The sequence below is a fragment of the Anomaloglossus baeobatrachus genome, chromosome 2 (genome assembly GCF_048569485.1).
Source record: "Anomaloglossus baeobatrachus isolate aAnoBae1 chromosome 2, aAnoBae1.hap1, whole genome shotgun sequence".
NCBI classification, from domain to species: Eukaryota; Metazoa; Chordata; class Amphibia; order Anura; family Aromobatidae; genus Anomaloglossus; species Anomaloglossus baeobatrachus.
The window spans coordinates 332,310,413-332,334,489 of NC_134354.1; the positions used below are offsets into that span (position 1 = coordinate 332,310,413).

The 24,077-nt window shown below is 49.8% G+C and overlaps 1 protein-coding gene across 4 annotated transcripts in view; it reads left to right on the forward strand.

Annotated features, from left to right (window-relative positions):
* The window catches only part of PHACTR4 (phosphatase and actin regulator 4), a 133,291-nt gene that overhangs the window by 65,278 nt on the left and 43,936 nt on the right, over positions 1–24,077 (forward strand). Inside the window, exon 1 of one of the 4 annotated variants that reach the window (XM_075335929.1) lies at positions 13,599–13,715. The exons of 2 other annotated variants lie outside the window; for them this stretch is intronic. Coding sequence is in view for 1 of the 2 variants with exons in the window: in XM_075335928.1 (XP_075192043.1) it covers positions 15,306–15,351 (46 nt within the window). In the remaining variant the exon portion in view is untranslated. Of the gene's footprint in view, positions 1–13,598; positions 13,716–15,128; positions 15,352–24,077 lie in introns of those variants that run through there. One more of the 4 variants, XM_075335928.1, reaches the window with a different exon arrangement.

Here is a 24,077-nt window from a genome sequence, read left to right on the forward strand (position 1 = left end):
GGCCGGCCGCTGTGGGCGATCAGCTGATCGGCCGGCCGCTGTGGGCGATCAGCTGATCGGCCGGCCGCTGTGGGCGATCAGCTGATCGGCCGGCCGCTGTGGGCGATCAGCTGATCGGCCGGCCGCTGTGGGCGATCAGCTGATCGGCCGGCCGCTGTGGGCGATCAGCTGATCGGCCGGCCGCTGTGGGCGATCAGCTGATCGGCCGGCCGCTGTGGGCGATCAGCTGATCGGCCGGCCGCTGTGGGCGATCAGCTGATCGGCCGGCCGCTGTGGGCGATCAGCTGATCTCATTAGCCGGCCGCTGGGAGATCATCTGTTCGCTCTCTCTCACATTTTACAACGGAATCAGACAATGAATATTATTCTTGTCATCCGTTGTACAACGATTCAGTCACAAGCATCAAGCAACGCATGTGACTGATGCAAAACAACTAAAATGTGAACCTAGCCTAATGTAAAAACAGTTGACTGTGTTGCTTTAGATGGCAGAATATAAAGTGGGTGTGGCAGAGTTGTGTATAAGACCATACAACGCTCAGAAGATATTTTAAATATACGGTAGATTATGGTAGTTTAATAAGATGCCAAATATCTGTTGTGGATGTAGATTAGCTGAGCACAGCTCTGCCATTTTCCAGTTTTATTAGTTGACCTGCTTCCAGCACAGCGTCCTCCATTCCTCGAGGGCTAGTCTGGAGACCACACAGCAGGGAGGTACCTGCAGCTCTGAGGAGAAGCAAGGTGCTGCTGGGAATTGTGTAGTTTTAGGAGATGAATAGGTTTGCCTATTCAGCTTTCTGAATCTGAATTCACAGAGGAGCAGATGGAAATAATAATTATTAAAAAAAAATGCAATAGGACAGGATAGGATAGGACAGCAATATCAGATTGAGGGGGGGGGGGGGGGGTTGACACCCCAACTGATATGATAACTTCTGGAGTAGATAATGTAAATATTGAGCAATGCTGTGTATCGCAGCCCTTTGCCAGTTGTAGGAGATGTTGCCACTACACATTAAATGGAGCTGTGTTCATCTCTGTTTAATGTTTACATCTAGCCACCAATGATCAGTCGATTGGTGGGGATGCTGTGTCAGACCCTCGCCGAACTGATATTGAGAATTTATCATTAGAATAGATCATTAATATTATATATCTGGAAAACACCGTTAAGATAAAGATACAATTAAGATAGAGAGATGTCTAGCTAATTTAACAAATGTCAGATGTTAACTGAAATACTTCCATAACGTGGTTGGATGACCACACGACAAACTATAAGGCATTTATATGTATAAAGCAGTAGAGGACTTGATATCAGTGTTTATATTGTGGAGGACACTGTGGCTGACTCTCGGGGTTAGGGAGAATGATGCTGCGCCATGCATTCAACAGTGTAGCAGAGAGCAGCTCCTCCTGCACTCAGCACCTGCATCCAAGCATTGTACAGGCATGTGGGCTTAAAGGGAATCTGTCAGCAGGTTTTTGCTACCTCATCTGAGAGCAGCATAATGTAGGCAAATAGACTCTGAATTAATTGATGCACCACTTAGATCACTGGCTGCAGCCGTTCTGATTATAATCTAAGGTTTTAGATTTAGCAAAGCTGAGAACTGTCCCCACCTGAGGTGTCAATCACAAAAGGGGGGGGTATTCGACAACATGACACAAACCAGCTAGTCACAGCAATGACAATCGCCAAGTGATAAAGCCTTTTAGATTAAATAAATAACAGTACAGTGTCTGATAGGAGAGACACTTGATTTTTCGTTTTTTTATTCCTACAGCATGTTGCACTCAGAATACAGTAGCAAAAACCTGCTGACAGATTCCCTTTAAGGAAGCAGGCTTGGAGGTGAGGGAAGAGAAGGAAGCCGTCTCCCCAAACTTGCTCCACTGGGTCTCACTTAGCAATTTTAGCAGAGAGCTGCTCCTGTTACAGTAATATGCTCGTTTGGCTCAACTACTCCTTCACAAACCTGCTTCATGCGCTGCCCATACTGAAATTGTCCAAAATATAGAGAAAAGAAAGTGCCATACAAGGAGGATCACCATAAAAAATATTATTTTATTTCACAAAATTGACACAAGAAAGGTGAACAACACAATTAAAAACATTTAAAAAGCAAAACGCTATAGTTAACTTTAACTATAGCTTTTTGCTTTTTAAATGTTTTTAATTGTGGTGTTAACCTTTTTTGTGTCGATTTTGTGAAATAAAATAATTTTTATGGTGATCCTCCTTGTATGGCACTTTCTTTTCTCTATATATTGGACTAGTTTTCTATTGTGTCAGGAGAGATCCCTCTCCGAGTGAAGTGGTGCCTCCACATTTGTTAGTACTGGCCCATACCAAATTTCTGTACAGTATCAAGGGGTGGAGTGAAAATGGGGTGTGTGTGTGTGTGTGTGTGTGTGTGTGTGTGTGTGTGTGTGTGTGTGTATACTGTGCTCAGGATAAATGAGTACCCCCACTTTTCAAAATTGATATTTTAAAGGGAACCTGTCAGGTGAAATATGCACCCAGAACCACGGGCAGTTCTTGCTACATATTTCTAATCCCTACCTAACCGTCCCTGTATACACTAGCATAGATAAAGAGATCTTTAGAAAAAGTATTTCTAAAGATCCTTCATTATATGCTAATGAGCACGGGGACTAGTCACAAGGGCATGATTTCCCCCAACTAGTCTGCCCACAGGGCTATGCTATTCAGTACCCATTGCATAGCGGTGACGCGCGTACCTGTGGCCGTTGTCACCGTCTCTGACGCCAGGTTTAGGCTCGGTGCGCATGATTAGAAGTCCCGGTCATGTCATGCACACTAGAGTTTTCTGAAGCCGGGACGCGTACACCTGGCTTCATTGTGCGCATGACCGGAAGTGCGGTGACTTCTGATCATACGCACTGACCCTAAACCTTGGCATCTGAGGCGGTAACAATGGACACAGGTACGCGCGCCACGACTGATGGCAATGGGCCTTAAATGGCATGTTAGCACGACCCTGTGGGCATACTAAGAGGGTGGATTAGTCTGGGGAAATAACGCCTTTGCGACTAGTCTCTGCACTTTATTAGCATAGCATATAAAGGATTTTTAGAAACACTTTTTCTAGAGCTCTCTTCATATATGCTACTATAGCCTGCGACAGGCAGGACTAGAAATATGCACCCAGAACTGCTCGTTCTTGTTAGTAAAAAATATACACTTTTATTAAACCTCAGAATAAAATATCGTGCCAGGAAAAAAATAACAAAAAATGGCATGGAAATACATCTAGATGAAAAGTATAGCGGCCACACAGTAATAATAAACCAAAAGATTGTTAAATGTGCATAAAGATGTATACATAAATAAACCAATGCAAGATTGCTAAATGCACAAATAAAGTGCAAAATAGTGCAGCTTATGTAATAATGAGCAAAACAAAAGTGTCAGATCAGTAAGTGTGTGGATGGTAGAGTACTGCCTAAAATAGGTGAACTCCATGCAGATCACAAAGAGTATACATATATGCAAGTGCACAATATCACTTCGCTCTAATGTATGCTGGTGGCAAGACTGTGATCACACACATAATTAGACTATAAAAACAAAAGTTAAGGATAAAGATGATTTACCTGTAGTCATGATGAGCGTCTGCTGTGATGACACGTGGTCCCAACGCGCATTTCGGCTTGTTACCTTCGTCAGAATATCTTATTTGATGTTTAATAAAAGTGTATATATTTTACACCCAAGATGTGGCTATCCAAGTTTTGTAAGCGGAAAATGTGTTTTTAGAGCATGCCGCCCTTTGGGAGTAATATTTCCTTGAATGATTTCACTTGTTTGGTAGCTCAATGTCTCTGTAAGCTTTGAATGGGTCCTGGAAGTCCATCAATTTTACCCTAAAGACTAAATGGTGCACCATCAATTATAGGCACAGCCATCTGTACAGGACTCTCATTGGTGCCATAATGGATGTATTTCTGAACACTAAAAAATTAGTGCAATAAAATTGGAGGAGCGTACAAAAAAAATTCATAAGTGAGTGAAAAAATACAAACTGTAAAACTGCAAAGTTTTCAAACATACACTACATAAAAAAATGGTGGTATCAAACGCCTTTCCACATCCCTAAATACATTAGAGGATATAATTTACAAAAAATACATTGATAGAGGTTTTCTGTTGCTCCTGAACCACACAAGATCTGTAAATATGACAGTCTATTTCAAATAGAGCCAAACTTGTGTTCCAAAATTCAAATATTGTTCCTTCCATTCTGAGCCCTCCCATTTGTCCAAATAGAACTTTCTGACTACATGGGGGGGTATTGTTGTGCTCATAAGAAACTGGGTAACAATCAGTAAGGTCCACTTTTGGTATTACTTCTTATAAATGAGAAGTTTGAGGCTAAAGCAACATTTTCGTAAACGAAAGGAAAAAAATGGACATTTTAAATAAGAGAACTTTACTGCTATCAAAATCTGTTAAGTATCTGTTAGTTCCAAATGCTCACTATACCCCTAAATAAAATCCTTAGTTTCCAAATTGGGGTCACTTGTGGGGGGTTTCTGCGGTACCTTAGCGGCTCGGCAAATGCGGCATGGTGCCGACAATCTATTTCATCCAAATTTGTGTTCCAAAATTCAAATATTGCTCCTGCCATTTGTCCAAACAGAGGTTTCTGTGGGGTATCTGTGCGCTCAGGAGAATTTGGGTAACAAATTATGGGGTCCATGTTGTCAAGCCATCACTTGTAAAAATGAATACATTTTGGGCTAAAACAAGATTTTATTTTTTTTTCCCCACTTTGCATTCATTCCTGTGAAGCACCTGTATGGTTAATAAACTTCTTGGATGTGGTTTTGAGCAGTGTGAGGGGTGCAGTTTTCAGAATGGGGTCACTTTAGGGTATTTTCTGTCACCTAGGTCTCTCAAAGTTGCTTCAAATGTTATGCGGGTCCTATAAAAATGGTTTTGTAAATTTTGTTGGAAAAATGAGAAATTGCTGATGAATTTTGAACCCTTCTAACTTCCTAACAAACAAAGTTTCAAATTGCTCTGATGTAAAGTAGACAAGTGGGAAATGTTATTTATTAATTAACATACTAACTTGTGACCATTACTCTGTGGCTTAAGGGCATTCATTTTCAAAGTTTTTGAAAATTGCACCATTTTCTCAAACATTTTTTGCCCACCTATAAATGCAAAATATATCATCCTGAATTTACCCCTAACATGAAGTGCAATGTGTTACAAAAAAGTCTCAGAATCACCGGGATCTGCTGAAGCGTTAAGAGTTATAACTAGAGCTGATCGAACGCCTAAAAAACCGGGACCGACGGATCACTGCCAGATTTTAGAGTCCGATCCGCTCCGCAATCCGGTGCCCATATAAGTCAATGGGGACCGGAATCCGGAGATTAAAATGTTTGTGGAAGGGATAGGGGGTAGGAGCGAAGCGTGGTGTACTCACCGAGGCGCTGTCATGGCGGCACACTCCTTCCGGGTCACGCTTTTCCCTCCCGGAGCCAACCATTACAATATTTATTGTTTTGCCTGCCCACCGGTGCGTGTAATTGGTTGCAGCTAGACGCGCCCCCCACGCTGAGTGGCAGCCTGTCAGCTGACTGCAACCAATCACAGGTGCCAGGATGGTCGGTGGGCGGGGAAAGAAGTGCAAGTGTCTGCGGATCAGTATGGTGGTAAAAAATAAACAATTGGCAGCACAGATATAGCCCGCGGCTGCAGCCCCAGCTGTCGGGCTGTATCTGTGCAGTGTATCCAGTCACACGTGCGAGGCTTTGCCGGGTGATGCCATGGCAGACTCGCGCGAGTCCCTCGCAAGTGTGATTCCGATCTAAGAGAAACCACATTCGGCTTTTTTTTTTTTATTTACATAAATAAACGACGTGCGGTTCACCCTAATTTTCATCCCTAGCCAAGATAATGCCGACTGGGGACTGGTATTCTGGCCTGCAGCCGCCCGGTATTACCGCATCTATTAGATGTGACAATCCCAGTGCGATACCGGCTCTTCCTGGTGGCGTGATGCGGTGCCAATCGGGGTAATAGCAGGGGTTAATAACAGCGCACAACTGCTACAAAGCCCTAGGTTTATGATGGCACAGGCATCTATCAGATACCTGCATCACACTAACCTGTAAGTCAGGGGTGGGGAACCTCCGGCCCGCGGGCCGCATGCGGCCCGCCATGACCTTTTATGCGGCCCCTGGGCACATTCCCGGGGGCTGTAGTGCTGGGGCCGCCAGCCCTTTAAATGACCACATGCACTGTTTGGGAGAACCAATGGGCTCTCCCGCTGTCCAGTAGCGTAATCAGCGGTGTGTGCCCGCCCCTCTGTCCCCTCGTGCTGTTTGTGTGTGCCCGCCCCTCTGCCCTCCGGAGCGATGTGCCCGCCCCTCTGCCCTCCGGAGCGATGTGCCCGCCCCCTTTCTCCTCGTGTGGTGTGCCCGCCCCTCTTTCCCCTCGTGTGGTGTGCCCGCCCCTCTGCCCTCCGGAGCGATCTGCCCCCTCTGCCCTCGGTGCGATGTGCCTGCCCCTATGTCCTGTCGTGTGGTGTGACCGCACCTTTCAACTCCAGAGCGATCTGCCCGCCCCTCTGCCCTCCGGCCTGCACTGTCTCCGGCGCTGTGTGTGCGCGCCTGCACTCTGCTCCCCGTCCAGTACTTTGTGTACCCTCCCTCCAGAGTTGTGTGCAACGATCAGTGCTGTGTCCCTCACCCCATGCTGTCTATCACCTCAGGTTTGTGGCTCCCCGGTAATGTCAGGGCTCTGCAGGTGCTGTGTGCAGAGCCTTGACATTACTGGGGGGCAGTGCTGTGTGCCTTCCCAATGCTGTGCATCACCCCCAGTGTTGTGTTCCCCCAGTGATGCCTGTGCCCCCCTCAGTGATGGCTTTCCCCCCAGCTCCTCTTGTGATGTGTATGTCCCCCAGCCCCTCTTGCGTTCTGTATGCCCCCCAGCACCTCTTGCGTTGTGTATGCCCCCCAGCCCCTCTTGTGTTGTGTATGCCCCCCAGCACCTCTTGCGTTGTGTATGCCCCCCAGCCCCTCTTGTGTTGTGTATGCCCCCCTGTATCTCTTGCGTTGTGTATGCCCCCCCAGCCCCTCTTGCGTTGTGTATGCCCCCCAGCCCCTCTTGCGTTGTGTATGCCCCCCAGCCCCTCTTGCGTTGTGTATGCCCCCCAGCCCCTCTTGCGTTGTGTATGCCCCCCAGCCCCTCTTGCGTTGTGTATGCCCCCCAGCCCCTCTTGCGTTGTGTATGCCCCCCAGCCCCTCTTGCGTTGTGTATGCCCCCCAGCCCCTCTTGTGGTGTTTGCCTTCAGCATCTCCTGTGACTTATACATCACATTGGAGATGCTGGGGGCATATACATCACAGGAGACACTGGGGACATACACAACACAGGAGGGGCTGTGGGCATTTACATCACAGGAGGGGCTGGGAGCATATATAGCTCCTCATGTGATGTATGTGCCTCCAGTGTCTCCTGTGTTGTGTATATACAGCAGTCCCAGCGTTTCCTTTCTGTGGTGTATACGTCAGTCCCAGCGTTTTCAATGTGATGTATATGCCCCCAGCCCCTCCAGTGATGTATGTGCCTTCAGTGACTCCTGTAATGTATATAGAGCAGTCCCAGTGTCTCCTATGTGTTGTGTGTGCCTCCAGTGTCTCCTATGTGTTGTGTGTGCCTCCAGTGTCTCCTATGTGTTGTGTGTGCCTCCAGTTTCTCCTATGTGTTGTGCGTGCCTCCAGTGTCTCCTATGTGTTGTGTGTGCCTCCAGTGTCTCCTATGTGTTGTGTGTGCCTCCAGTGTCTCCTATGTGTTGTGTGTGCCTCCAGTGTCTCCTATGTGTTGTGTGTGCCTCCAGTGTCTCCTATGTGTTGTGTGTGCCTCCAGTGTCTCCTATGTGTTGTGTGTGCCTCCAGCGTCTCCTATGTGATGTATATGATTTAGCAAATATTATCACAAAGAGTTGACTGCGCTTCAGACCGAGACAGAAAAGCAGTTGTGAGAAGAAACATGATTAGTATCATCCAACATCACAGCCGCACCAAAGCGAAGCTGCTCCGGCCGCCACAGTAGGGGTGAGTTAATTGTTTGACCAAATATAGCCGGGTAATTTTCACATTGATAATTTTGTGCGGCCCCCGAAGGTTGGTAGAAATTTCCAAATGGCCCCCGGCTGAAAAAAGGTTCCCCACCCCTGCTGTAAGTGAATGTAAATAAACACCGACACACAGAAAAATCCTTTTATTTAGAATAAAGTACAAAACACACACCCTCCTTTACCACTTTATAAATCCCCAACACAGCCCTCCAGGTTCGACGTAGTACACACAAGGTCCCATGACGCTTCAGCTCTGCTACATATGAATATCACAGAGAGAGGCCATAGAGAACAACCGCTCTCTGTGAGCTCCAGAGAATGAATGAGCTGTGCATTGAGCGGTGACGTCACTCAAGTAATTTGCAGTCACAGCTGGAGGTTCTTACGGTCCTTCATCTGTGATCGCAGGTAACCTGACCTCAGGTGGAGGTTACGGAGTTCACAGACCTGCATCTCCTAACAGAAAATCAGGGTTTTTTTGGCCAAGAGATGCAGATTTTGTGCTGAAATTTTTACACCATATTCCTGCATCCAATCTACACCTCATGGCAAAAAAATGCGGTGTTTTGACCCATTTTTTTGCCGCTGTTTTTGCCAGGAGGTGCACAATTGGTGCTGAAATCGTCTGCACCAGATTTTAGTACAAAATTTCCACCTGCTGGCAGAAAAATGTTTTGTTTTTTTTTCCATTTTTGGACCAAGGGATGCAAATTTGGTGCTGAAATTTTTACACCATATTCCTGCATCCAATTTACACCCCCTGGCAAAAAAAAGCGGTGTTTTGATGCATTTTTTGCCGCATTTTTTCCTACGGATTTTGCCTCTATTTTTAAATTACAAAAAAAAAAATCGTGTGGGCCCTCCCCCCCCCATTTTCATTTCCAGCCATAATAACGTCAGCTGGGGGCTGGTATATTCTCAGCCCGCAGCCGCCTGGTATTGCCTGATGCAGTGCCAATCGGAGTAATAGCAGGGGTTATTAGCGGCGCACAGCTGCTTCTAAACCCTAGGTTTGTGATGGCACAGGCGTCTATCGGATACCTGCATCACACAAACCTGTAAATAAACAAGACACAGAGAAAAATCCTTTATTTGAAATAAAGTACAAAACACACCCTCCTTCACCACTTTATTAACCCCCAACACAGCCCTGCAGGTCCGGCGTAATCCAAAGGAGGTCCCACAACGACATATCCAGCTCTGCTACATCTCAGAGCAAGCAGCCATAGAGAAGACTGCCAGCTCTAAGTGCAGCCTGAGCCGCGATAAGCGATGACTGCAGCAGAGACTGTTACAGGCTGGGGTCGTGTCAGCCTGTAACCAATCACAGATGAGGATGGCCGGTGGGCGGGGAAAACACGGAAAGCTGTGTGATTGCATGCACTGTAGAGGAAGTGAATGCGGGACCTGGAAGCAGTGTGCCGCCATGACACAGAGTCTCGGTAAGTATGAAACTGACGCTTATTTGTTGTTTTGTTTATTTTTACTTTATTTGCTGAATCCGGATCGTGCACCCGAAATCCCGGGCCCGGCACCTAGATGTCATTGAAACCTCGCGGATCTGGACTTTTACAGTCCTAATTATAACTTCATAAAGTAAAACTGGTCAGAATTCTAAAATTTGGCCTGGGCATGTAGGTGAAAATTGGCTCTGTCACTATGGGGTTAAAGAGATCCTGCCAGCTGATTCATGTTTCCTGAGTCAGGGGCAACATGCATCGGGCTCTATCATTTCAGCCAGGTATGTTTTCTCTGAAAAGCTGCCCGGAGACCATGCTGCTCGGGTGAGTAGACAGAGGTGGGTCTCCAGTATCTTTTCCTCGCCCTACTTCCATTGCGAACCCTTTTCTCTATATACACTTAGAAAGGGACCTGTAACCCAAATGGGAGAAGCCGCCAAGGATCGGCATATTACCGTATTTTTCGTTTTATAAGGCTAAGTTCACATTTCCGTTGATTTGTATCAGTCACATGCGTCGCTTGACGCATGTGACTGATGCGCTGTTCAACGCTGTACAACGGATGACAAAGAACAGAATTCTTTGTCGGATTCCGTTGTGTGCGGGGGGCGGAGTTCGGGGGCAGAGCCGAGCGGGGGGCGGGGCCAGGCGCTGAGGATGTCAGTGGAAGTGCTGCGGTCTGCATGGCTGGGGACAGGTGAGTGTATCTGTGAGTGAGTGAGTGAGTGTGTGTATGTGCATGTATGTATGTATGTATGTATGTGTGTGCACATGCAAAGTGCGGGAGGGGGAGGAGCCGAGCGGGGGGCGGGGCCAGGCGCTGAGGATGTCAGTGGAAGTGCTGCGGTCTGCATGGCTGGGGACAGGTGAGTGTATCTGTGAGTGAGTGAGTGTGTGTATGTGCATGTATGTATGTATGTATGTATGTGTGTGTGTGTGTGTGTGCACATGCAAAGTGCGGGAGGGGGCGGAGCCGAGCAGGGGGCGGGGCCAGACGAGGGTGTCAGTGGCAGTGCTTGTCTGCATGGCTGGGGACAGGTGTGTGTGTGTGTACACACATGTGCGGAGTGCGGGAGGGGGCGGGACCGAGCGGGGAAGTGTCGGCCTCCCTGCACACGTAACCAGCCTAAATATCGGGTAACAGCAAAGCACCCGATGTTTACCTTGGTTACCCGATATTTACCTTGGTTACGGGCCTACACCGCTTAGCGCTGGCTCCTTGCACCGTAACCAGGGTAAATATCGGGTAACCAACCAAAGCTGGTGACGTGTGCAGGGAGCCAGAGAGCATGCGCAGCGAAATCCGACGGATCTCGCTGCTCAAAAAACGTTACATGCTGCGTTCCTCCCGCCCGGCGGTCAGTCGTTCCACGACTGATCAGTCGGGCGGAGGGTGCAACGCAGCATCATCAGTCACAATCCGCTGCTCATACAAGTCTATGGGAGCAGCGGAATCCGCTAAACGGATTCCGCTGTTTACAAGAGCAGCGGATTGTGACTGATAGATTTTAGCGGAAATGTGAACTTAGCCTAAGACACACCCCATATTTAGAGAGGGAAAAAAGGTAAAAAAAAATAAAAAATGGGGTCTGTCTTGTACTCCGGGGTTGTCTAACCAGAGGGGGGCAGCAGTGGTGGTGAAGCGGGGTCACAGGAGGCAGAGGTTGTCCTCGCAGCGGCGGCGGGTCAGTGGTGGATCAGGCCGGTGTGGTGAGTTGTCCCAGTCTGTCCGCGGTCTCGGTTCAAGTGATGGCGCCCGGAGCGGCGCAGATGGAGCTCTCATCCAAGAGCTCCATCTGCGCACGCGCTGACACCTGGCGCCATCATTTGAAACCGGGATTGCAGAGACACTGGGACACCCGCCGCATAGCCACCGCAGTCCGCACAGCCACTGCAGTCCACACAGCCGCCCGCCCCCATGCGCAAGATGGCAGCCTGCATGCCGCCCGCCCACCCGCCCGCACAGAGAAGCAGCTGGCCACCGTGACAGAGAGGCAACCGGCACCGACAGGCAGGCGGCACACAGGCACCCGCACGCACCCGGCCGACCGCACACTGAGCTGCAGACAGCCCCACCAAATTTTTGGGAGGAAAAGTGCGTCTTATAATCAGAAAAATACAGTATATATCACATCAGACCAATGCCGTTCATTTGACTAGTGTAAGAGAATAGTATTCCCCAGCAGGTGATACTACAGCAGCTGTTAGCGATTGCTGACACCCTCCTGCATTAGTCTGTGTTGCCAGTGCCCATGGCTGTTCAACTGCCTAGGTGCTGCTGTCAATAGTGATAACTGCATCTAGAGGGTTAATGGAGACTGCAGCTGTGTGATACTAATAGTTATCTAATAACTGACAATGCAAGGCCATGTAATGATCTTCGTCTTCCAGCTCTAGTGGCCTGTTCAGATGTTGGCAAATATCGCATTTTATTTCCTTAAATACATCTGACAGTAGTTTTGAATGCGGTCTTTAAAATGCCATCACTTTTTGAGGTTTTCCAATACATATCCCCCAAATAGGTCCACACAAAGTCCTTAAAAATTTTTTTTTTACAATTTCTGCAAAATTAAGCCTTCTAACATCGTAGCGAAATAAAATACATTTTACAAATGGTGCTAATGTATGGTAGACATAAGGTAAATGTTAAGTATTCTGTGTGGTATCCGGATTAGGGTGCGCTCACACTGGTGTCCAGCCACCGTATAACACAGACGAGTGCTAGCCAAGGTTTTATTCTTATCACTCGGCACAATGTTATATCAGGGAGCAGTGCCAATCGGTGATTTTTGCTTGCTTTTTTTTCCCCTCATGCCGAGCATCAGAAAAAAATCACTTCATGCCATGTTTGGTAGTGGGTATCGGATCACACGCACTCATACAAGTCCATGGGTGCGTGTAAAACATGGTACTGCACTCAGGTGACACTCGCAGTGACAGGCAATACAGGAGATGGAAAGATTAATCTCTGAATCTTCTCCACACCTATATAATTCCATCTTTTCTTTTTTTTTTTTTTTTTTCTGTCTAAATAGATTTTTATTTATTTTACAACATAAATTAAACACACCCAAACAAGCGCACACACACACACACACACAGACACACACAGACACACACAGACACACACAGACACACACAGACACACACAGACACACACAGACACACACAGACACACACAGACACACACAGACACACACAGACACACACAGACACACACAGACACACACAGACACACACAGACACACACAGACACACACAGACACACACAGACACACACAGACACACACAGACACACACAGACACACACAGACACACACAGACACACACAGACACACACAGACACACACAGACACACACAGACACACACAGACACACACAGACACACACAGAGACACACAGAGACACACAGAGACACACAGAGACACACAGAGACACACAGAGACACAGACACAGACACACACACTGGTGGGAGGGGAAGGAAAGGGGGGATCCCATTTGTGAGCCACATCCTGTGTTATACACTAGTGTGAATGTGTATACCTTTTTAGGGTGTGCTGAAAGCTTGAGAATTGCAGTATTCTTCACAACACGATATTTGCAGTGCGTAATAGCTGCTGGCGATCGTAATATCGTTCGATTCTTGTAAATTATTGCTAGTCGGCATAATCTTTCACTGTGTAATAACTCGTAATACATGCTTCTGTGACCCACTAGCGACTTTCCAACATCCGCCACAGCGATCTTTCGAGTGAACATTTGCTTGTGTAATAATGAGCTTGTAAGCATGATAATGACACAACTATTCGCTCGTTAATTGCTATCGTTAAATGTTTTTGTCAATAAGGCCCTAAAGGGGTTAAGTGTGTGTGTTGTGTGGAATGCAGGGTGCTCCTTGCTCGGGCAGCATGGCTTTACTGTCAGGTTCCCCTTAATGAGCCATTTGTAGATTAATCTAAAGGGGCTGGTTCTTATTTTCTTCCCCTATATAGCCTCCTAGATTTGTGACAAGTTCACCGCTTGGACATTCCTTGACTGGCCTGAATATGCAGCAGCTCTCACCGTTCAGACCCAGATGTGCTCACAGTTCCTGTTTCTTCTAGGCCGACGGGAACCATTCTCCTAAAAGGTTGTGTGTTTTTTTCCCCTTCTAATTTCTATTCCTTTTGCGATGTGTTTACTGAGGGTTAGGCTGCTTTCACACATCCGGCTTGAGCTCTGCGGCTCAATCCGGCTGTGAAACCTATGCAACGGATGCAGTGAAAACACCGCATCCTTTGCATACGTTTTTCCCATGCGGCCCGTCCGGTTTTTGCCGCTTGCGGCATGCTACTGAGCATGCGCAGTGGCAAAAACCGCATGCGGCGGCCGGATGCGGTTTTTGCCGCATCGCACCGCATCCGGCCGCCATAGGTATGCATTGAAAAATGCACCGCATCGGCCGAATGCGGCGCGCTGCGGTTTTGTTTGCCGCACGAAAAAACGTGCCAGGCAACGTTCCATCCGGCCGCTGCATCGGCTAAATCTGCCGCATGCGGCAAAAACCGGATGTAACGCAAGGCCTTGCGGCACAATGCGGCACTAATTAAAGTCTATGCAGAAAAAACGCAACCGGCAGCATAAAAAACCGGTTGCGATTTTCCTGCAAAGTGCCGTATTGTGCCGCAGAGCAAAAACCGGAGGTGTGAAAGTAGCCTTACACTTGTCACGTCTTCAGGCCTTTCCTCTACCTTTCTGTCCACAAGGGAGCAGTGCAGGATAGGACGCTGAGATTGTACATGTTGTCATCTATGTGATAGTGTGAATGAGATGGGATGTACTCTCTATGGGCGGGAGAGATAGGTGTAGTATTTGGAAAGAATGGCTCATAGATGAAGGATGTTTTCTGTGAGAGGGAGGGGAAGGAGGTGCGAGCACTGAATCACTTGTTGAGTCATTGGGAACCCCCTGCTGCCAAGACCTATTCCTATTAAATGTAAAGGATTTCTTCCTGTTGTGTGAATGTACTTTGTATATATCGTATGGCCTGGTCATGTGCCTGATTGCTTTCTCCAAGTGGCTTCATTCCATGTACAGGTTGTTTACAGCAATGAGGTTGTTCTCAAGGGCAGTCTGAGCTTTAGGCCTCGATTATAGAATATTTGTTTGTTTTTTTTTGTTTGCAGTATTTTTTTTTTAAGTGGACATTTTGTATGTATAGTCTATGTTGAGTTAAAAAGATTTTAGGTGGGAGTCAGGGAAAGTGGGATAGCACAGACTCTATATAGGATGAGGAAATAGAAATGTGAAGCATTGTGGGGAGTGGCTTTGACATGACTGGTGATACTGTATATCCAGGTTTCACATGGAGGCGTCATGCTTATATCTAAGTGTAGTAACTTCCCAGATGTTTTATAGGGTTGACGTCTTTCCTCAGATTGTAGATCTCTACTGGCAATCTAGCTGGTATCACTTCTGTATTCAACAGAAACGATAATTATGTCCGGGATCCTGTTCATCCTGTTTGTTGCAGGCAAGGGGTGTGGAAAGAGTTAAGAGGGCGGCAGTGGTATTATATTCCCAGTGTATGTGTGTGTGTGTGTCTTGGTTGAGTGCTTTCCTCTGTATTAAATCCCACTAGGATTGTTCTATCTGCCCCCTGCCCTAAGGGGGCATTTAATAAACTACGAGGGACCCTTCCCCTGTAGAGGTATTTTTGGACGCACTGCAGGGGGTATCAATGGGGCAAGCGTTCATTTCCCGGCCTGTGATCCCAGCCTTGCAGGGTGAGTAGAATTGTAGCTTTTCTTCTAGAATGGTGCTACTGATTTATTACAGAAGGGACTGTGGTTCTGGTATCTCGTGTGTTTCAGGAAGTACATACTGGCTCATCGTATCATTAGTGCTAAGGTAGCCATTTGTAATTCCTCTCTGGTTCTGCACTTACCGTCATATATAATGTTATCACCTCTTTACAATGTCATTATGTAACATATTGTACATTAGTAGAACTTTCTAGTCTATTATTCTTCTGAGATGTTTATTTCTCCATCCACCAGAGGCTCCACTCACCTCTGCATAGTCCTGTCTTTTTATTGTTGCCGTTCTGAGTACACAAACCTATTTTGTATAATGTCGCTGTGAGGATCGAGCATTTGTATCCCCTGTCGTGACATACATATTGATTGCAACATGTTACACATTTGTACTGTGATGTTATGCTTTGTGCCTAGGCAGAAATGTCTGTCTTTCCAGGTCTTACTTCAGGTCAGTGGAGAGCGGTGGTTTGTCTTCTATTCCTCATATGTGACCGTGCTACAGTAGCAACGTGGTCGAGGCCCTCTACAATCACAACGGTCACATACAAATGTTTAATATTTGTATACTAACCAAAGTTTAAAAAAAGGTGTGTGTGTATGTATATATGTATGTGTATATGTGTATACACACACACACACACACACACAGTGTGTATATTTTACACAATATATCACAAAAGTGAGTACACCCCTCACATTTTTGTAAATATTTTATTATAACTTTTCATGAGACAACACTGGGAAATGGTGAACATATATATCTACACATTATATGTATATACATGTATATATTCTACGCATTATATTACAAAGGTGAGTACACCCTCATTTTTTTTATTTTTTTTTAATTTTTGTAACTATTTTATTATATATTTTCAGAAGCAAATAAATGAAAATGGCTAAATTGTGCCCAAAATGTCAATATGTTGAGTGTCCACCATTATTTTCCAGCACTGCCTTAACTGTCTTGGACATGGTGTTTATAGGAGTCACTGGATCCTCTTCCATGATGACATCACAGAGCTGGTGGATGTAGAGACCTTGCACTCCTCCACCTTCCGTTTGAGGATGCCCCACAGATGCTCAACTGGTTTAGGTCTGGAGACATGCTTGACCAGTCCAGCACCTTTAGGCTATGTGCGCACGTTGCATATTTGCATGCAGTTACACTGCGATCTGCACCGCAGCGTAACTGCATGCGTCCTGCGTCCCCAGCATAATCTATGAAGATTATGCAGGAGACGTGCGCACGTGGCGTATTAGAGCCCAGCGCTTCGGCTGCTGCCCGAAGCGCGCGTTCTAAGAAGTGACATGTCACTTATTCCGTGCGCTCTGCATGTATCCCCCGCTCTGTCTATGGGAGGGGCTGCACTCAGATCGCATGAAATCGGCTTTTTTTTTTCATTACGGACTCTTTCTGCAGCGATTTGAAGCGCACATGTGCTGTTCAAATCGCTGCAGAAATTTGTGCAGGGACAGAACGCTACGTGCGCACATAGCCTTACTCTGTTTCTTTAGCAAGGCAGTGGTCGTCTTAGAGCTGTGTTTAGTGATCGTTATCATGTTGGAATACTGCCCTGAGACCCAGTTTTGGAAGGCAGGGGATCATGCTCTGCTTCAGTATGTGACAGTACATATTGGCATTCATGATTCCCTCCATGAACTGTAGCTCCCCAAAGCCAGCAGCACTATTGCAGCCCCAAACCATGACTTTCCCACAATCATGCCCAACTGTAGGCAAGACGCACTTGTCTTTCTACTCCTCACCTGGTTACTGCCACACATGTTTGACACCATCTGAACCAAATACGTTTATCTCTGTCTCATCAGACCACAGGACATGGTTCCAGTAATCCATGTCTTTGGTCTGCTTGTCTTCAGCAAACTGCACACTTCCTTGTGCATCATCTTTAGAAGAGGCTTCTTTCTGGGATGACACCCATGCACACCAATTTGATGCAGTGTGCAGCATATAGACTGAGCACAGACAGGCTGACCCCCGCCCCCTGCACCCCACGCCTCTAACCTCTTCAGCAATGTTGGCTGCACTCGTACATCTAAAAGACAACCTCTGGATATGACGCTGAGTACATGCACTCAGCTTCTTTGGTCGACCCAAGGTGAGGCCTGTACTGAGTGGAACTTGTCTTGTTAAACCGCTGTATGGTCTTGGCCACCGTGCTGCAGCTCAGTTCAGGGTGTTGGCAAATTTCTTATAGCCTAGGCCAGTGATGGCGAACCTATGGCACGCGTGCCAGACTGGGCACGTAGAGCCCTTTTTGTTGGCAGGCGCGCTGTCGCCACACTGCACCAATTTACACTATCGGTGTGGTCGCGCCGACAGTGCAAATTGGTGTTTAGCAGAGGACATCTCTGCTCCTTCTGACACGCCTCCTCTCCTGGGCTGCAGGCCTGTTGCCTAGGAGACGGAGGAGCGTCAGTAGGCGGTGCCGGTGTCTTGTGGCCGCGCGGGAACTGAACTGAGGACGCAGCGATGGCGCGGGTGTTGCAAGGTGAGTTTTGTTTTTTTTTTTTATTTTTAAGCTGTGTGCGGCTGTGCCAAGGTGTGGGGGACAGAGCCAGCACTGGGGGAACATGGAGCGCACGGGGGAACAGGGGACAGAGCCGGCACCGGGGGAACATGGAGCGCACGGGGGAACATGGAAGCACAGGGGACAGAGCCAGCACCGGGGGAACATGGAGCGCACGGGGGAACAGGGGACAGAGCCAGCACCGGGGGAACATGGAGCGCACGGGGGAACATGGAAGCACAGGGGACAGAGCCAGCACCGGGGGAACATGGAGCGCACGGGGGAACAGGGGAGCACAGGGGACAGAGCCAGCACCGGGGGAACATGGAGCGCACGGGGGAACATGGGAGCACAGGGGACAGAGCCAGCACCGGGGGAACATGGAGCGCACGGGGGAACATGGGAGCACAGGGGACAGAGCCAGCAACGGGGGAACATGGAAACACAGGGGACAGAGCCAGCACCGGGGGAACATGGAGCGCACGGGGGAACATGGGAGCACAGGGGACAGAGCCAGCACCGGGGGAACATGGAGCACACGGGGGAACATGGGAGCACAGGGGACAGAGCCAGCACCGGGGGAACATGGAGCGCACGGGGGAACAGGGGACAGAACCAGCACCGGGGGAACATGGAGCGCACGGGGGAACATGGGAGCACAGGGGACAGAGCCAGCAACGGGGGAACATGGAGCGCACGGGGGAACAGGGGAGCACAGGGGACAGAGCCAGCACCGGGGGAACATGGAGCGCACGGGGGAACAGGGGACAGAGCCAGCACCGGGGGAACATGGAAGCACAGGGGACAGAGCCAGCACCGGGGGAACATGGAGCGCACGGGGGAACAGGGGAGCACAGGGGACAGAGCCAGCACCGGGGGAACATGGAGCGCACGGGGGAACATGGGAGCACAGGGGACAGAGCCAGCAACGGGGGAACATGGAAACACAGGGGACAGAGTCAGCACCGGGGGAACATGGAGCGCACGGGGGAACATGGGAGCACAGGGGACAGAGCCAGGACCGGGGGAACATGGGAGCACAGGGGACAGAGCCAGCACCGGGGGAACATGGAGCGCACGGGGGAACAGGGGACAGAACCAGCACCGGGGGAACATGGAGCGCACGGGGGAACATGGGAGCACAGGGGACAGAGCCAGCAACGGGGGAACATGGAGCGCACGGGGGAACATGGGAGCACAGGGGACAGAGCCAGCACCGGGGGAACATGGAGCGCACGGGGGAACATGGGAGCACAGGGGACAGAGCCAGCACTGGGGGAACATGGAGCGCACGGGGGAACAGGGGACAGAGCCAGCACCGGGGGAACATGGAAGCACAGGGGACAGAGCCAGCACCGGGGGAACATGGAGCGCACGGGGGAACAGGGGAGCACAGGGGACAGAGCCAGCACCGGGGGAACATGGAGCGCACGGGGGAACATGGGAGCACAGGGGACAGAGCCAGCAACGGGGGAACATGGAAACACAGGGGACAGAGTCAGCACCGGGGGAACATGGAGCGCACGGGGGAACATGGGAGCACAGGGGACAGAGCCAGCACCGGGGGAACATGGGAGCACAGGGGACAGAGCCAGCACCGGGGGAACATGGAGCGCACGGGGGAACATGGAGCGCACGGGGGAACATGGGAGCACAGGGGACAGAGCCAGCACCGGGGGAACATGGAGCGCACGGGGGAACATGGAGCGCACGGGGGAACATGGAGCGCACGGGGGAACATGGAGCGCACGGGGGAACATGGAGCGCACGGGGGAACATGGAGCGCACGGGGGAACATGGAGCGCACGGGGGAACATGGAGCGCACGGGGGAACATGGAGCGCACGGGGGAACATGGAGCGCACAGGGGACAGAGCCAGCACCGGGGGAACATGGGAGCACAGGGGACAGGGCCAGCACCGGGGGAACATGGAGCACACGGGGGAACATGGAGCACACGGGGGAACATGGAGCACACGGGGGAACATGGAGCACACGGGGGAACATGGAGCACACGGGGGAACATGGAGCACACGGGGGAACATGGAGCACACGGGGACACAGCAAGCACGGGGCAAACATGGAGCGCACGGGGGAACATGGGAGCACAGGGGACAGAGCCAGCACCGGGGGAACATGGAGCGCACGGGGGAACAGGGGACAGAACCAGCACCGGGGGAACATGGAGCGCACGGGGGAACATGGGAGCACAGGGGACAGAGCCAGCACCGGGGGAACATGGAGCGCACGGGGGAACATGGGAGCACAGGGGACAGAGCCAGCACCGGGGGAACATGGAGCGCACGGGGGAACAGGGGACAGAACCAGCACCGGGGAAACATGGAGCGCACGGGGGAACATGGGAGCACAGGGGACAGAGCCAGCAACGGGGGAACATGGAGCGCACGGGGGAACATGGGAGCACAGGGGACAGAGCCAGCACCGGGGGAACATGGAGCGCACGGGGGAACATGGGAGCACAGGGGACAGAGCCAGCACCGGGGGAACATGGAGCGCACGGGGGAACATGGGAGCACAGGGGACAGAGCCAGCACCAGGGGAACATGGAGCGCACGGGGGAACATGGAGCGCACGGGGGAACATGGAGCGCACGGGGGAACATGGAGCGCACGGGGGAACATTGGAGCACAGGGGACAGAGCCAGCACCGGGGGAACATGGAGCGCACGGGGGAACATGGGAGCACAGGGGACAGAGCCAGCACCGGGGGAACATGGAAGCACAGGGGACAGAGCCAGCACCGGGGGAACATGGAGCGCACGGGGGAACATGGGAGCACAGGGGACAGGGCCAGCACCGGGGGAACATGGAGCACACGGGGGAACATGGGAGCACAGGGGACACAGCAAGCACGGGGCAAACATGGAGCGCACGGGGGAACATGGGAGCACAGGGGACAGAGCCAGCACCGGGGGAACATGGAGCGCACGGGGGAACATGGGAGCACAGGGGACAGAGCCAGCACCGGGGGAACATGGAGTGCACGGGGGAACATGGGAGCACAGGGGACAGAGCCAGCAACGGGGGAACATGGAGCGCACGGGGGAACAGGGGACAGAACCAGCACCGGGGGAACATGGAGCGCACGGGGGAACATGGGAGCACAGGGGACAGAGCCAGCACCGGGGGAACATGGGAGCACAGGGGACAGAGCCAGCACCGGGGGAACATGGAGCGCACGGGGGAACATGGGAGCACAGGGGACAGAGCCAGCACCGGGGGAACATGGAACGCACGGGGGAACATGGGAGCACAGGGGACAGAGCCAGCACCGGGGGAACATGGAGCGCACGGGGGAACATGGGAGCACAGGGGACAGAGCCAGCACCGGGGGAACATGGAGCGCACGGGGGAACATGGGAGCACAGGGGACAGAGCCAGCACCGGGGGAACATGGAAGCACAGGGGACAGAGCCAGCACCGGGGGGAACATGGAGCGCACGGGGGAACATGGGAGCACAGGGGACAGGGCCAGCACCGGGGGAACATGGAAGCACAGGGGACAGAGCCAGCACCGGGGGAACATGGAGCGCACGGGGGAACATGGGAGCACAGGGGACAGGGCCAGCACCGGGGGAACATGGAGCACACGGGGGAACATGGGAGCACAGGGGACAGAGCAAGCACGGGGCAAACATGGAGCGCACGGGGGAAACATGGGGAGCAAACATAGGAGCACGGGGGCAAGCAAACAGAGCACGGGGCATACATGGCTGCAAAGATGGGGGAAACGTGCAAGGATGGGGGGAAACGTGCAAGGATGGGGGGAAACGTGCAAGGATGGGGGTAAACATGGCTGCAAGGATGGGGGGAAACATGACTGCAAGGATGGGGGGAAACATGGCTGCAAGGATGGGGGGAAACATGCCAGGATGGGGTACATTTAGCAGGAAGGGGAACATGCCAGTAAGGGGTACATTTACCAGGATGGGGGTTACATTTACCAGGATGGGGGAAATATGCCAGGATGGGGGTACATGAACATGCCAGGATGAGGACAAATGCCAGGATGGGGAACATTTAGCAGGAAGGGGTACAATTACCAGGAAAGGAGACATTTACCAGGATAAGGCCACATGCCTGGATGAGGTACATTTACCAGGATGGGGTCATTTAACAGCATGGGGGAACATGCCAGGATGGGATACAGTTACAATGATGGGGTACATTTACCAGAGTGGAGGACATTTACCAGGATGGGGCCATGATGGGGACAAATATACCAGAATGTAGGAAATATATATATCAAGATGGGGATGGGGGTGATGTTTACCAGGAAGTGGCAAGGAAGGGGGACAGAACTACACAATGAAGGGGAGGGGGCAACTCGTACGTCTTTATGGGATTTCAGGGTGTTCAGACTTTGAAATGTAGATGTGGATTACAGGGTGACATCTGATTGCATTCCAGGTTAAAATCTCTGTCTAATATGCTGCAATTTTTTCCAGAAAGATCAATCCAACTGCTGTGTCTGGAAAGGGCAGGGGCTCAGCTTCAGTGTGTGGTAAGCATGAGCGTGATGTCCCCTGCTGAGGAGAAGACGGCAAAGGTAAGGTTACAATCAATTCTTCATATAATAGGATTGGTTGGCACTTCGGAAAAAAAAATGGGTTTAGGGCTACAATTTGGGCACTCTGCCTGTAAAAGGTTCGCCATGACTGGCCTAGGCCATCTTTACGTAGAGCAACAATTTTTATTTATTTATTTTTTTTCCCAGGTCCTCAGAAAATTATTTGCCATGAGGTGCAATTTTGAACTTCTAGTGACCAGTATATATGAGTGACAGCGATAACAGCAAATTTTAACATACTTGTTCCCCATTCACACCGGAGACCTTGTAACACTGAGTCACATAATACCAGGGAGGGAAAATAGCTAATTGGGCACAATTTGTCCTTTTTCACTTAGGGGTGTACTCACTTTTGTTGCCAGCTGTATTGACATTAATGGCTGTGTGTTGAGTTATTTAGAGAGCACACCAAAGTTATACAGGTTGTGTGCACACAGTGCATTTTTATTGTTTTGGAGCAGTTTTGTCACAAAACTGCAAGCAAATACTTTTACCAGCAAAGTCCATGAGAATGCTGAAGTGTAGTACACATAGCCTTATACAAACTGGACATAGGATACAATGTAAAGTAGTCTATCTTCAGTGTTGCCCCATGAAAAGATAAAATATTTACAAAAATGTGAGGGGTGTACTCAGTTTTTTATATACTGTGTGTGTGTGTGTGTGTGTGTGTGTATACACGTACATACATGCATGCATGCATGCATACATACAGTGGCATGTAAAAGCGTAACAATGTTTTGAACTTTTGACTTTCAAGCTCTATATCTCTCCATCCACTAGAGCTTTGAGTGTGAGACTACCTTCATTTTATAGACAATCATTTTGGCTATCTCATATATAAATTTTACTTGGGACTATTTAGCATATTATTCATGTAGATTTGTCATGTCACTGCATTGTTACTGTTTTGCTCCTGGTGTTTTAAAGGGAACCTGCCAGGTGTAGTATGCACCCAGGACCATGAGCAGTTCTGGGTACATATTGCTAATCCCTGCCTAACTGTCCCTTTATACACTACAATAGATAAAGAGATCTAGAAAAAGTATTTATAAAGATCTTTTACTGTATGCTAATGAACGCGGAGACTAGTTCCCTGGCGTTGGTTCCCCTGGCTACTCGGCTCCATTAGCATATTAGTACGTTCCTGTTGGTGTGCTATCATGCTAATGAATACGCAGCGTCACAATATGATCTCACTCTTCTCTACGCTGCCATCACCGCCTGACGCTGGATTATGGCTCAATGCACATGACCCCGGAGTTTGGGTCATGCGCACTACTTCAGTTTGAAGCCAGGACACGTACACCCAGCTTCATAGTGCACATGACCCAAACCCCGTAGCCGAAATCCCCCGTGGGACGCAATGGCGGCGGAGAGGTGAGTGAGATCATCGTGTGACGCTGCGTATTCATTAGCATGATAGCAGGCCCACAGGGGAATACACTGTTCCAAATTATTATGCAAAAAGAGTTTAGGAGTGATAAGGTCAGAAATTTTTTGTTTGTCATTTAAACTCACTGGTGGTGATGTGTGTCAGGGCTCTTTATATGACTGAAAGTAATTGCAGATA